Source organism: Calidris pugnax, unplaced genomic scaffold (assembly GCF_001431845.1).
Source record: "Calidris pugnax isolate Ruff unplaced genomic scaffold, ASM143184v1 scaffold335, whole genome shotgun sequence".
NCBI classification, from domain to species: Eukaryota; Metazoa; Chordata; class Aves; order Charadriiformes; family Scolopacidae; genus Calidris; species Calidris pugnax.
In genome coordinates, this window is record NW_015091148.1 from 1,245,008 (window position 1) to 1,259,447 (window position 14,440).

At 58.6% G+C, this 14,440-nt stretch overlaps 2 protein-coding genes across 6 annotated transcripts in view; both read right to left on the minus strand.

The window, feature by feature from the left end:
- The window catches only part of CDK5RAP3 (CDK5 regulatory subunit associated protein 3), a 21,834-nt gene extending 13,716 nt beyond the window's left edge, over nt 1–8,118 (minus strand). For both annotated transcript variants that reach the window (XM_014959021.1, XM_014959020.1), the window contains exon 1: nt 8,114–8,118. The gene's annotated coding sequence lies outside the window, so the exon portion shown is untranslated. The remainder of the gene's footprint in view (nt 1–8,113) is intronic.
- Nucleotides 889–14,440, minus strand: part of SP2 (Sp2 transcription factor) — a 13,901-nt gene continuing 349 nt past the window's right edge. Inside the window, exons 2-8 of one of the 4 annotated variants that reach the window (XM_014959018.1) lie at nt 8,843–8,918; nt 7,292–8,230; nt 6,401–6,731; nt 4,159–4,231; nt 3,535–3,709; nt 2,986–3,179; nt 889–1,997 (exon numbers count right to left, since the gene is read on the minus strand). In XM_014959018.1, coding sequence (XP_014814504.1) covers nt 1,994–1,997; nt 2,986–3,179; nt 3,535–3,709; nt 4,159–4,231; nt 6,401–6,731; nt 7,292–8,230; nt 8,843–8,905 — 1,779 coding nt within the window. In that variant the 5' untranslated portion in view covers nt 8,906–8,918 and the 3' untranslated portion in view covers nt 889–1,993. Of the gene's footprint in view, nt 1,998–2,985; nt 3,180–3,534; nt 3,710–4,158; nt 4,232–6,400; nt 6,732–7,291; nt 8,231–8,842; nt 8,919–12,359; nt 13,729–14,440 lie in introns of those variants that run through there. The other 3 variants (XM_014959017.1, XM_014959016.1, XM_014959019.1) reach the window with 3 other exon arrangements.

Genomic DNA, 14,440 nt, shown 5'->3' on the forward strand with positions numbered 1-14,440 from the left:
CGAAGGGACCCGGAAGTGGTGTCGGGGCTGTAAACAAGCACATGGAGGGGATCTTAAAGGTACAGCGCCCCCGCGGGGCGGGAGGGGGAGGAGGGACGGCGGGGACAGGGACGGGGGACAGGCAGGGGTCCCGGAGGTGACACGGGGGGCTGGCAGGGCCTTGGGGACTAAGGGGGGAACGGGGACAGGGAGGGAACACGGCCTGGAGGAGGGGAGAGGGGTGCTGGGGGGTCACCCCGTGTGTGTCCCCCCCCAGGTCCCCTCCAAGCAGGAGGGGGGTCCCACGGCCCCAGTGAGGCCCCCCGGGATTCCTGATGCTGAACCCCAGGATGAGCCCCCCAAGTCCCAGCAAGGCTCCTGGGGTGCCACCAGGGACCTGGGGTCCCATCAAAGCTCCTGGGGTGACATGAGGGACCTGGGGTCCCACCAAGGCTCCTGGGGTCCTACCAAGGCTTGTGGGGTCCCACCAGCAACGTGGGCTCCCACCAAGTCTCCTGGGATACCACCAGGGACTTGGGGTCCCACCAAAGCTCCTGGGGTGCCACCAGGGACCTGAGGTCCCACCAAGGCTCCTGGGGTGCCACTGGTTACAGTTCATGCTGGTGCCAGGGTCCCCATTGTGGTGCCAGGGTCCCCCAGCGCAGGTGACAGAGCCAGCAGCAGAGCTGCCCCCACACAGAGCAGCAGCTCCACACACCCAGCCCAGGGCTGTTTTCCTACAAATAAATTCAATTTCCAGCGATATTTGGGATTCCCATAAACAAACCCCTCTTTCTCTTCCACCCGAGGTGGCCGGTGGCTCGCCCTCCCCGTTGGCTGCATCCCCGGTGACACCGGTGCCGGCCCGGCCCCACGGGAGAGAAAGGACCCTCGGCGGCACACGCGGCGCTGGATTTGCCTCTGGGGACTAAATTTATTTAGCAAAGAAAGGTGCCGGCCGACCCCACGGCGGGCAACCCGTTACAGTCAGTAAAGGATAACAGATCCGTCACGGAACCCAGAGAACAACCCGGGGCAGTTACAACTAAAAAATAAAGTGGATTTGTTTAATTTAAAAGCTCAAAAATAACAAGCCATATGTTTTTGTTTTGTTTTTGTTTGTTTTTTTTAAACATGTAGTAAACACAAAAGCAATATAATCTATGATACAATGTACACTATACACAGTGGGGGTGGGCGGGCAGCACACGGGGGAGGAAAAAAGGGGGCTGAAGTCCCAAAATTCCAAAGGAAACGCCGCGTCGCTTGGAAACAGAAAAGTGGGGAGAAAAATCGTCGGAGAGGGAAAAAAAAAGCAACAAAACCAACCCAGCAGCTCTTCAGTATGGGAAAAGAAACGTTAGGAGAAAAGGAGGGGGAGAAGATGGGCAGCGTCTGAAAGGAAAATTAAATAAAGATTTTTAGAAAAGCGCTCACAAAACACAGTGTTGGTGCCGGGGAGCGGGGGGAGCGTAAGGCAACAATCTCCATAGAAAAAAAGGGACCTTCCAAAGGGGCTTATATAGATATTTATAGCTATTTATAGACTTTAAATATAAAGTAGGAATGTGCTGTGGAGCCTCTCCCCACCCGCCTGCACCGCAGCGTGCGGTCCCCTCCAAGCCCGGCTCCTGCGTGGCCGTGAGACGTTGTCACCAGGCTCTGGGCCACCACTGGGCCACTGCTGGGTGGCCACCCCGTGGCCCTGGGCATCCGCAGGGGGGCTCGGCCCCTCAAACCTTTCAGAGAGGGGGACTTCTGCCTGGGGGGCCCTGGTGGCAGCGGAGGAAGGGCAGGAGGATGTCCCCGAGGGCTCCTCTCCGTGGCTGGGGACGCGGGAGAGCTGCGGCGTCACAGGCTGGTGGCCTCGCCAGGGTCTGTCCGCGCTGGCCGGGAGCCGTGGGGCAGCCTCTGGCCCTACAAGTTCTTGGTGACCAGGTGGGTTTTATAGTGCTTCGTCAGGTGGTCGCTCCGCATGAAGCGTTTCTGGCACTGGGCGCACTCGAAGCGCTTGTCACCTGCGGGAGAAGAGGGGTGGCAGTGGTCAGGGGGTGGCAGCTGGTGTGACACCACCCCTGGTGTGACAGCACCCCCGGTGTGACACTGTCCCCGGTGTGACAGCACCCTCACCCTCCGGCTTTTGTCCCTCTGTTCCCCCAAACCAGCCACGGTGGGGACAGGGGGGACCTCCCGGGGTGGCAGTGACACCAGGTGTCCCCTTTGCAGCCACAAAACCCCAGCCCCTTCCCATGACACTTGTCACCACCGTCACCCGGAGACCCCAAAGGCAGCAGAGACCCCCCCAAAAAAAGTTCCTCAGTCCCTCCCAGTAACTCAGTCAAATTGCAAGGACTGAGTGGTGGGGCCCAAGGTCATCCCAAGTTGGGTCTTTGAAGGCTCAGGACCCTGCAGGGGCTGGGGTACAATTTGGGGAGGGAGAGGATGGTGTTGGGGTGTCCTGTGGGGTGCAGACTGGAGGGAGGGGACAGTGTTGGGGTGCCCTGTGGGGTGCAGACCAGAGGGAGGGGACAGTGTTGGGGTGTCCCAGGGGGTGCAGACCAGAGGGAAGGGATAGTGTTGGGGTGTCCTGGGGGGTGCAGACCAGAGGGAGGGGACAGTGTTGGGGTGTCCCAGGGGGTGCAGACCAGAGGGAGGTTGGAGATGGAGTTGGGGTGCTCCATGGGGTGCAGACCAGAGGGAAGGGTCAGTGTTGGGGTGTCCTGGGGGGTGCAGACCAGAGGGAGGGGACAGTGTTGGGGTGTCCCAGGGGGTGCAGACCGGAGGGAGGGGACGGTGTCGGGGTGCCCTGGGGGGTGCAGACCAGAGGGAGGGGGGGGGATGGGGTCGGGGGGTCCCGTGGGGGGCAGACCAGAGGGAGGGAGGGGACAGTGTTGGGGTGCCCCAGGGGGTGCAGACCGGAGGGAGGTTGGGGACGGTGTCGGGGTGCCCCGTGGGGTGCAGACCGGAGGTTGGGGATGGAGTCGGGGTGCCCCGTGGGGTGCAGACCTGTGTGGGTGCGAGCGTGTCGCTGCAGCTCGTCGCTGCGCGTGAAGCGCTTCCCGCACAGGATCCAGTTGCAGACGAAGGGGCGCTCCCCCGTGTGCAGGCGGACGTGAGCCCGCAGCAGAGAGGTCTTGCGGAAGGTCCTGCCGCACTCGGGGATGTGACAGATGTGTTTCTTCTTCCCCGGGTCCCCCGGCCTGGCGAGGAAAGCCAGAGTTAGTCTTGGAAAAGGGGATGTTCTGGATATTAGGAAAAATTTTTTCACTGAAAGGGTTATCAGCCATTGGAATGGGCTGCCCAGGGAGGTGGTCGAGGCACCATCCCTGGAGGTGTTCAAAAGAGGGGTTGATGTAGTGCTGGGAGGTCTGGTTTAGTGATGATGCTCCTTGTTTGTTGTGGGGGTGTCTATTTTTGTCAGTCAGGTTGACGGTTGGACAAGATGATCTTTAAGGTCCCTTCCAACCTAGAAGATTCTGTGATTCTGTGATTCTATGTGGGGGGAGCCGGTCCCGCAGGGCTGCCCTTTTTCCCCCCCCTCCCCTCTGTGCTCACCTTTTCTCTCCATCCTTGCAGTTGGGGCAGGTACACGCCATCCGCCGCCTCTTCTCCCCGGGCTGGATTTCTCCAGACAACGCCTGCTCCATCTGGAGCTGGATCTGGGTCGGGCTCAGGCCGCTGATGGTCAGGTTGTTGCCGGAGACGTTCTGCACAGTCAGCTGCTGCTGGCCTGGGGGAAGGTGAGGGGGGGGAAAAGGGGGTGTCAAGCTCTGTCCCTCCACTCCTGGGGAGGCTGTGTTGTGCCCTCGTGTTACTGCCCACCACATCCGGCCATGCTCCTCGTGCGGGTCCTGCCGAAACCCCCCAGATGGAGGAAAGACCCCCCTTCTCCACCGCGTGCGGGATGGGACACCCTGGGCCTCGACGCCCCCAGCCCCACATGCAGCGCCACCACGGTTCCCCCCCCCTCGCCCCGCCACGTGCTGGTCCCCAACTGGGGCTGGTAAGTCCCATTTTTTTTATTTTTTTTTTTTTTTTCTGAATATACTGTGCGGTTTTTCAAAGTTTTCGGTTTGACCCTTCGGGGTGGGGAAAAAACGGCCAAAGAGGAAACAAAAAAAGAAACTTTGAAAAAACGTGCAATATATTGACCAAAAAAAAAAAAAAAACGGGACTTACCCCGGGACCCTAAGGGCCGCTCCACGCTCGGGGCGCTCACGGAGGCGGCAGCACCCGGCAGCCGCGACGGGGGCTGGAAAGAAGAAGACGGGGTCAGCGTCAGCAAGCGGGCTGGCTGCTCTCGGGGCAGCTGGGAAGGAGGAGGAAGAGGAGGAAGAGGAAGAAGAGGAGGAGGAGCGGGATGGATCTGACGGTGGAGCGAAGAAGGGGTGACGACAGAGCAGGAGGATGGGATGAGGGGTGAAGGCAGAGTGAAGGTGCCACCACGTCCCCTGGGAGGGCAAGTGCGAAGCCGAGGGTCGGGGCAGCGACTGCAAGATGTGTGGCTGCTCAGGAGAGGGGCACGTCCTGGTTGAACCCAGGCTGAGACCCGACACAATTCGTGTCATCCACGGCCAGCAGCCAGCAGGTCCTACCGGTCCCCTCTCTCGGCGCGGTGCAGGCACAGACAGCGGCAACACCTGCCTGTGGCATCTCCCCCGATGCTCACGGCGGGCCCCACGTTTACAGGCCAAGCAGCAATTAAAAACCCCTTGAAAAGCAACCCCAGCGAGGCCGGCCGCCCGCCGCCGAGCACAAACCCACGCTGGCCCGGGTTTTGTGCTGACAGGGTTTAGTCAAGCAAGAAAGAACAGCTTCCCACTGCAAAACCCAGCCGGGGACTCCTGCCGGGTTCCTGCTGAGAGAGAAACCACCGCAGGGCAGCAGGTCTTTCCGGATCAGAAAGCAGATAAAACCTTCCCTCAGACACGGCTTCCTCCCCTCGGCTCCCCTCGGGACTGGGCTGGGGAGGGTTGGCTGGGCAGGAGGGGAGGACAGGGACGTGTCTGTCCCGGCAGCGGGGAGAGGAGCGGGCGACGCAGCGTCAGACACGCACCGGGGCTGCCTGGGGCTCACACGTGGCTCCAGCCACGGGCCAGGGGCTATTTTTGGCTTAAGGAAGACACTTGTCCTGTGGAGTGAGGGGCTGGCGTCACTGTCGGGGGATGGTGAGCCCTCACAAGAGGTTGGAGGAGCTAAACCTCAGGTGGGTGAAGGCAAATCACAGAATCACAGAATCTTCTAGGTTGGAAGGGACCTTAAAGATCATCTTGTCCAATCGTCAACCTCACTGACAAAAATAGACGCCCACACAACAAACAAGGAGCATCATCACTAAACCAGACCTCCCAGCACTACATCACCCCGTCTTTTGAACACCTCCAGGAATGGTGCCTCAACCCCCTCCCTGGGCAGCCCATTCCAATGGCTGAGAACCCTTTCAGTGAAAAAATTTTTCCTAATATCCAGCCTGAACCTCCCCTGGCGCAACTTGAGGCCGTTTCCTCTTGTCCTGTCGCCTGTGACTTGAGAGAAGAGACCGACCCCCATCTCTCTACACCCTCCTTTCAGGGAGTTGTAGAGATCAATAAGGTCTCCCCTCAGCCTCCTCTTCTCCAGGCTGAATAACCCCAGCTCCCTCAGCCTCTCCTCATAAGACTTATTCTCCTGGAAACCCACACCAGGAGTCTTTACACCCAGCAGATGTGAGGGGAGACACCCTGACCCTGGGACTAGGACCTGGCAGTGTCACCTGTGGTGGGGGCTGCTGGCCCAGCCAGGGGGAAAGCCCTGGGGCACCCTGTCTCTGCCTGGCTGGGTCCTGGCTCTCCCAAAGACACATGTCTCACCCCAAAGGTCTGGACACAGCTCAGTCTCCCCCCAGCGTGGAGCTCAGGAGCAAACAGAGCCCAGGGCTGGGGTCCCGGGCAGCCCCTGCGCTCAGACGTGTCCTGCAGCTCAGCACGACCCAACCCTGTCTCCCCAAACCTCCCTCCCTGGCACTGCTCATCGGGACGGGCTTGGAAACACCCAGAACCATCAGAGACACCCTCCCAATCGGGGGCCTCCTGGAGGGAGGGAGAGCTGGAGGAGCTGGGGTCCCGGGCAGCCCCTGCGCTCAGACGTGTCCTGCAGCTCAGCACGACCCAACCCTGTCTCCCCAAACCTCCCTCCCTGGCACTGCTCATCGGGACGGGCTTGGAAACACCCAGAACCATCAGAGACACCCTCCCAATCGGGGGCCTCCTGGAGGGAGGGAGAGCTGGAGGAGCTGATGACATTTAACAGGCAGCAACGTTCAGCTCCGGGGTAGAAGGGATCTATTAGCGGGAAGGGGGGGGATTTCTGTCCCCCAGCCCAAGGAGCTGCCTGTGTCCCCTCTGTCCCCCCCAGCCCCATGGCAGAGCGGCGCGTGACCCACCTCCGGTGTTGGTGATGGTGACAGGCACGCCCTGGACCTGCACGCCGTTGATGTTGATGGTCTGCATGGCCTGCGCGGCGGCCGCCAGCTGAGCCGCGTTCAGGCTGATGATGCCCCCGGCCGGGGCGATCTTTGGCAGGGGCCGTTCCTTGCGAGTGGCTGGTTTCTTGCTGCTGCTGCTGCTGCTGCTGCTGCTGCCACCACCGACCCCCGTGCCGGAGCTCCGGGACACCGGGCTGCTGCAGGAGGTTCCAGACGGAGCCACCGTCATGGCTGGGGCTTCCTGGAGCAGCACTGTCTGCAGCTCACCCGACGGCGTTTTGAAGTAGACCTGGTGGAGGAGAGAAGAGAGAATTGAGACCAGACACCCTCACGGGGCAGAGCCCTCTCCCTCCCCACACAACCCAGGAATCTGGGTCTGCGATGGGCCAAAGAGCAGGAGGAGTTGCCCGAGCATCTGTGGGCCTCCTGAAGAAGGTCCTGGCCTCACACAGTGGCAAAAGGCTGCGTTAGCCTTGCAGCCTGCCTTCCAAAGGTGACACTAAAGACACCGTCCCGCAGGCTTTCCCACCTCCCTCCATCTCCCAAGAGCTTCTGGCCAGACTTTCTCATCCCAACCCCAGCTGGTGGCACAGCAGGTTTCAGGGACACTATGATCCTACAAATACAAGCAGGTAGCCACCAGAGAGACTTCATATAGCCCTGCAGAGGGAACAGCTGGACTCCCAACCCTTTTTTGCCATCAGAGAATCCACACAAGTGATATCTAAACTGGATGCCAAAGTGGGGATGTCTGGTGGCTCACAAAACCCTTCAGCTTTTTAAAGCCTGGCTGGGGGCTCAGGAGAAACAGGGCAGAGGGACCTTGCAGGAGGACTCAGGAGGCGGTACCTGGGTAGGAGTGGGTTCCGACGTCTGGATCTGGAAGTTCTGGGAGGATTTTTGGGGGACGGTGGGGAGCGTGGCGGAGGCGGCCTGGACCACGCGCAGGGCCTGCTGAGGGATCTGCACCACCTGCGACTCCTGCTTGGGCTGCACCACCTGGACCTGCTGCACCACGGCCGGCTGGCCGGAGCCCGGGCTCTGCACGATGAGCAGGTTGTTGCCCGCCTGGATGATGTTCTCCGCCGTGGTCTCTATCAACACCGTCTCCACCTGCTCGGCCACGGCCACCGTGGCAGGTTGGGCGGGGGACATGGCCTTCTTTCGAGTCTTTTTGCCAGGTTTTGAGGGACTCTCTGCGAGGATCTGAGCCTGCGTGCCCGGCTCTGCCGCGTTCACCAGGTTGTTCACAGGCAGGGTAAGAGTCACGTTGCTGCCACCGGCCAACTTGACCTGCGCCGAAGAAGCTCCACCCTTCTGTGCCGGAGCTGGTTTGATGGGCACGGGTTTGTGAGAGGAAGAGGAAGGGGTGAGGATGGCTTGATTCGTTCCCGGAATAATCTGGATCTGGTTGGAGAGGTTGGGCTGGACCTGGATGGTCTGTCCCCCCGCAGTCTGGATCTGGGGCACCGCCTGGTAGTGGATGTTGGCGGAGGAGCGGGCACCCTTGTTGATGACAGTTGGGTTCTGGATGGCAAAAACCAGTTGCCCCCCAGTGTAGGAGGTGCTGACCTGAGAGCCCTGGATCTGGAAGAGGTTCCCTTTCGACGACAGGATCCCAAAGCTGTTCTTTCCCGAGCCCAGAGGGAGAGGAGCAGGTTTGATGGGGACGAGTTTGCGAGGCGTTGGCTGAGGAGGGGCAGGAGGAGTCACGGCGGCTTCCACGGCGGGGGGACCGATCTTGCTACATGTCGCTGCGAGGAGGGCAAGAGGAGAGGGCTGGGAGTCCTGGGGAAACAGGAGAAAGAGGGTCCGTTAGAGACAGGGGCTCCTGCCAAACATCTGGAGACCAATTCAGCAAAGGGAAGGGTACACGCCATCGAAAGCAATCCAGCCCATGCCAATGAGACAACCCTTATTAAGGGAACTGCTAAATTAGTCGTACCACGTGTGCCTTTAGCTCACCCCCTCACACTACTTTTAGCCAACAGGATGGCGAAAGCCTTTTAATCACGTGCCTGTGTTCTTACAACCCCTATAAAGCTGCAAACACCCTGCAAGTCTTGCCGGTATTTACACCCAACACACACACCCTGGAGTGTTTCATGCCGTTTTAACTCCAAGACCACCTCGTGATATCAGCTGCGAACACAACCCAAGAGATCCCGAAGGAAAACACAGCGTGGGGAGGAGAAACATCACTCCAGAAGAGTTGGTGTGGGAGCTGGGAACAAAGCCAGAGCTCAGCTCCCCAGCCTGTCCTGCAACCAGCCCTTCTCCTGAGGCGGCAACCGTGGCCACGGCAGGGCCAGGAGGGGCTGAAAGACACGGCGTTTGCTGCCCCCCAGCCCAGGACATGTCCCTTCACCCCAGCAGAGCCCACCCATGGCCCCGTCTCACCTGGGCAGTGGAGGCGGCCGGCTGCAGGTATTCACTGGGGCTGACGGCAGCAGTCGCAGCCATGCTGTCTCTTGATCTGCCAGGAGAGAACAGAGGGACCAGTAAGACCAGCAGCAAGAACGGAGACCACAGCTCCTCGGTGCGCCCAGCCCAAGGCCCAGTGTTTCCCTGTGTCACCCGAAATGTCACCCCTCACCCCATGGGGGGTTACAAAGGGGTTAGAGACATCTCACCATCTCATCACCCTCTCCCCGCGCTTTCCTTTGCCCGCCACCAAAGGGAAATGCCAATTATGGTGGGTGACCAGCTGCAGCCCTCCTTCATTTGCCTGGATCCCAGCACAGCCTTGACCTGAAGCCACAGTCCCCCCAGGGCTGGGACACCGTGGCTGCCACCGGGAGCCCCCGACAGAGGCAGGCATGCCCAGGAACCCGATGGCATCCCGGTTCCCAGGTCACACCGCCTCCCTGCCACTCATTTTCCTAACTTTGAGAATCTCAAAGGATGGAGTTTTGGTGCAGGGTTGTGTTTTTCAAGGCTGGAAAAACATTGTGTTTCGATTATTTTGGTTTGTTGTCGGTGCCGAGTGTTTGTATGTCATTATGACATTAAAAGGTCACTTTTAAAGGGAATAAAAGCCCATGCTGGCACAGGCTGGCAGCGAGACCTGGGGAGGTGAGAGCAGCAGCAGCAGCGGACGGCACACGGAGGAGCCAGGGCCACGGAGCCCACAGCTTCACTGTGGAGAGGAAGAGGAGAAAGGAGAGGTTACAGCAGAGGAACCCAGGGGGCAGGTGAGAAGATGGGGTTGATTTATTGCCCTCATCACTTTGCTGCCTTCCTCTCCTGACACTTTTCTCGGGAAGGAACAGGTTCGCAGTCCCCAGTGCTCATCATTTTGCCCCAAAAGCCGCAGAGCAGTAACACCGAGGCTGAGGCTCTTCTTGCCACTGGGACAGCTACAAGGGTTTCTTTTTAAAGGTTTAATGGGGCAAAGCCAGGGAGAGAGACTCCTAAATCCTCACAATTCGCTGAATCTTTTGTTCTGTCCTGGAAAGACATTTCATCCTCGACACTTCCTTTGGCAAATTCCCCGGTCCCCCCGTCCAGCAGTCCCCGCCTGGCTCAATAGCTCGATAATATTTGCCAAGACAAGGTGCCAGGGAAAACTTGTCTGAGCTCGAACCCTCTTTTATTATCACTGCTGACAATGTCCTGACTTCAGATGGGGAATTACGGCCCGTCTGAGGAATATGGATGTTTGGGCTTTAACTCAGGGTGTCTCTGAAAGGCAGCCCTGGCCCTGGGGTATTTACAGGGATGCTTGGATGGCAGGAGTGATGGGAAGTGCCGGCGGAGGATGAGTAGCACAATGAAGATAGGAAGCCCCAGATGGCTTATAAAACACTGTACCAGCCCAAAATTAACCGTTGTCTAAGCACAGTGAGTGCCTTGTTGCTGCTCACAGGGACTGGGCAAGAATGGCATCCCAGGACTGCGCAGAGCAACGCTCTCTGGCTGCGGGCAGGCAACGTGAAGATCTGGCACAGGCAGAGGTTCTATTTAATGACCTCGTGCTCCTGCCCAGGGACCTGCGGGAGATCCAGGGTTGGGGAAAATTAAGTGTGGGGTTTGTTTCAAAGGGAGAAAACTCCAAGCTCTGCAGCATCTATCGCAGCGGAGGCGAGAGGCGCTGGCACAGGCTGGGCTGAGGTGACAGGGCCAGCACCCAACCCCAGAACGGGCAAACTCGACGTTCCTTGAAGCACCATCTGCTGCCAGCACGTGGCTGCAGGAGCCCTGGCCAAAAATCACATCTGTATTGGGAAAAAAAAGGGTTTTTTTTCTGTTTTGACCCCCTCCGCTAGCAGGGACGGCGCAGGAGGGGTACACATTGCTGCCCCAACGCAAGGGCTGGTCGTCACATCACAGAAACATCAAATTGTCCAAGTTGGAAGGAACCTTTAAGTTCATTAAGTCCAATCATAACACAGCTTAACGCTGGGAGAAGAGTCCTCTAGGTAATTGAGATGCAGTCAACGCTGGCGTAAGAACCAGAGGTGGGCACCCCCAGCTCCCCCCGCATCCCTTGGCTGCCCTGCACAACACGGACCGAGACAGACAGCTCCTCCCTGGGAACGTGGGGGCTTTCACCAAACAGAAAAGCCCAGAAAAGCACTCGGGCCACGGGCCAAGTCACCAAGGAGCCAGCTTCCCAAAGGCAGGCAGCTCTCGCCCCTCGCCAGCGCGGCTCCTCTCCAGGCACCGCGGAGACAACTCCTGTGACCAAGAGCATATAAATCCTCGGGGAGAGGCAGGTCGGAGCCCCAGGCGCCTGGGATGGCACCGCAGAGAAATTACTCCCCCCGTTCCTTAGAGAAGGGGGTCCATTCCCTGGAAGCCCCTGGCTGCTGCTCACTGTGGCAACCTCCCGGAGACGAAAGCATCAGACGCTCGCGCCCGGCGATAAAAGGAGGCTTTCTTCCCAGAAAACCAGGAGCTTGTACAGCTGCCCGAGTCCAAGGGCTGCACCCTCCCTCTCAGCAGAATTAGGGCAGTGCTGAGGATTAACAGCCCTGACGACAAATAAGAGCGATGCTGAGCTGGCCCGAGAGAGAGAGAGACACACATTCCAGGAGGGATCCCATTAGGCTGAACCAATAAGTAAGGATAATGACCGGGGGAGAAGCCCTGTGTCGCCACAGCTGAGGTGTAATCCCTCCATGAGTTTCTCACTCGTACAATTTAAGTCCAGAAGTGACAGTTTCACCTCCCGAGGGTGTAACGTGGTACAAACCCACTCCTGGCGCGGTGAAACCCAGCGGGTACCGAAGCACCAGCTCCAGTCTCTGGGTGTTTGCCCAGGACAGAGCTGGGAGTGGGATTGTCACCGCCTTTGGGGAACGTTCCCTGGGGAATACGGACCCTCCTGAGAGGCAGGAGCTCCCCCCCAGCACCCTCTCACAGACGTGCACCGGGAAACCACCGCCTGCTCTGCCTTACACACTTATTCACACCCCACAATGAATTTGTTGAGCAGTTCAGGTCCAGTTTGCCCCTCTGTAACCCCCTGGCCAAGCCTCAAGCAGAAGAGGACTCTCCCTTAAGGCAATTAAAGAGCATCAATTCATAAAATTCATTTTTCTCTCACCACCTCCTCTTCCTCTGCCTGTCACAAGCACAGTTTTGTATGGAAACCACCTCCCTACGACGGGAAACAACAGCCTCCTCACCCCTTGCCTGCCTTCACCCCTGGAAAAGGGCAAAGCAACCAAAACCTCAGCGATTTCTGGCTCGAGAACCGTTTCCTTTATTTATGTTCCTCAAACGAGCAGAACCAGGACTCATTCCTGCCCCGGGACAGACGGACCAAGTGCCCTGTGTCCCAACCAACTGCCCGGATACCCTAAGGTCTGCCTGATGGTGCTTCGAGGAGCTCTCAGAGCCCGCTGGGAGCTCGTGGGGAAAAAAAGTCGACAGGGCTGGAGGGATGGAGCTGTAGGAAGAGAAAACTTACCAACCGCGCCGGCCCATGAGACCCCATGTCCAGTGGAAGTGCCCGCTGGCAGCCAGCTGGGCCGCTCACACCAGCACGATTGGTAGGTTTGCTCAGAGGCGGCTCCTTGGCTTCTCACAAGAATTTATTTACTTTGGAAACTGGGCCTTTATCTTCAATATTCTACAAGAGATATAAAAGGGAAAGATGGGGGTTTTGGGGTTTTTTTTTCATTCCTAAGCAGGAATTAGCCTTCTCCTCGGGGAGCTGCCAGGGAATCCTCCGCAGGACCTACAGCTTCCAGCTTGGCAGAGGAGCCTGGCACAAGAGGCAAACGTGGCCCAGAAGTTATTTGCCAGCCCTCACAGCCACAAGCAACACCCCGTCCCGCAGCTCCAGTGGTGCAGGCAGCTCTACCCAGCCACAAAACCCCCTTTTGGGGAGTTTGGGGAGTTTCGGGGAGTTTGTGTATTTTAGACCATGATTTCAAGCTTTATCACCACAATATCCTTGTTAACTTTCCTCTGAGAGAGGAAATACCTCACCAATTTACAGAGAGGGTATTCCAGCAGCAGGGGAGTCTCTGCTCCCCAAAACACCCTTTCCACCTGCCTGGTGAATCTTTTTTGGGGGGTGAACATGATCCGAACTTCAAGCCTTCGGTTTAAGCCAAGTTGACACACCTGATCCGGGTTACCACAGTTTAATTAGCGCCTGGAGCATGAAGGTGAATCAGAGTCCCCCAAAACTCCCCGAAAGACCTCAGCAAGTGGGATAAACAAAGTGCTCAGGAGCACAGTCAGAGGGGAAAACAACCACACCGATGGTAACAACCCCATTTGTTTGTCAGGGCCTTAAGTGAATATTCAAAGTCGGGCATAAAGGAGCTCAAACACCTGCATATTTACATATTAACAGCAGGAAATCAAGCAGCCTCTCAGAATACACTGGCTGGGATTTCTGTTGTTGTTTCTTTTAACTCCTGGTCTGACTCCACCACGCCTGGGACAACACAACCACTTGCCAACAGCAGAGTTTGTTTTCTCCTTCCCTGATGCTGGGGGCGAGGGGGGAGAAATCCCCCGATGCTTTGGCTGTGTTTAAGGAGAAGAAAAGGAACTAAAAAATAAAGCCAGCCAGGATGGGCCACACTGCTGAGGATGCACGGGGAGGAGGGAGGGCTGCACACCCAAGGAAGGAAAGGTTTTGGGGTGCGGGGAGCGAGCAGATGGAGGGGCACCCCCAGAGCCACGAGAAGCCCCGGTGTGGAAACTTCCAGCAGCATCCACCTGTGGCTGCTGGAGCGGCCCCGATCCCCAGGGATCCCTGCACATCCCCAGGGATCAGGGATAACCACCCTGGGCCTCACCTCCCTGGGGCCTCCCCCCCTCCTCGGGGGAACGAGCCCGAATCCCCCCCAAAAACCAGAAAGGGGGTGTGTGGGGGCTGAAATACCCTTCCCCACACAGAGCCCCCCCAAACACGCAGCAACACCCCACTCCTCCACACCCCTCTCCCCAAAACCACCACTTGCCAACAGCAGAGTTTGTTTTCTCCTTCCCTGATGCTGGGGGCGAGGGGGGAGAAATCCCCCGATGCTTTGGCTGTGTTTAAGGAGAAGAAAAGGAACTAAAAAATAAAGCCAGCCAGGATGGGCCACACTGCTGAGGATGCACGGGGAGGAAGGAGGGCTGCACACCCAAGGAAAGGAAAGGCTTTGAGGTGGGGGGAGTGAGCAGATGGAGGGGCACCCCCAGAGCCACGAGAAGCCCCAGTGTGGAAACTTCCAGCAGCACCCACTTGTGGCTCCCGGAGCGGCCCCGATCCCCAGGGATCCCTGCACATGCCCAAGGATCAGGGATAACCGCCCTGGGCCTCACCTCCCTGGGGCCTCCCCCCCTCCTCGGGGGAACGAGCCCGAATCCCCCCCAAAAACCAGAAAGGGGGTGTGTGGGGGCTGAAATACCCTTCCCCACACAGAGCCCCCCCAAACACGCAGCAACACCCCACTCCTCCACACCCCTCTCCCCAAAACCTGGGGGGATCCCCCGCTGGGGAACACGCCCCCTCCTCACCCCCCTGGCCTGGGGGCTCCCAAGGCT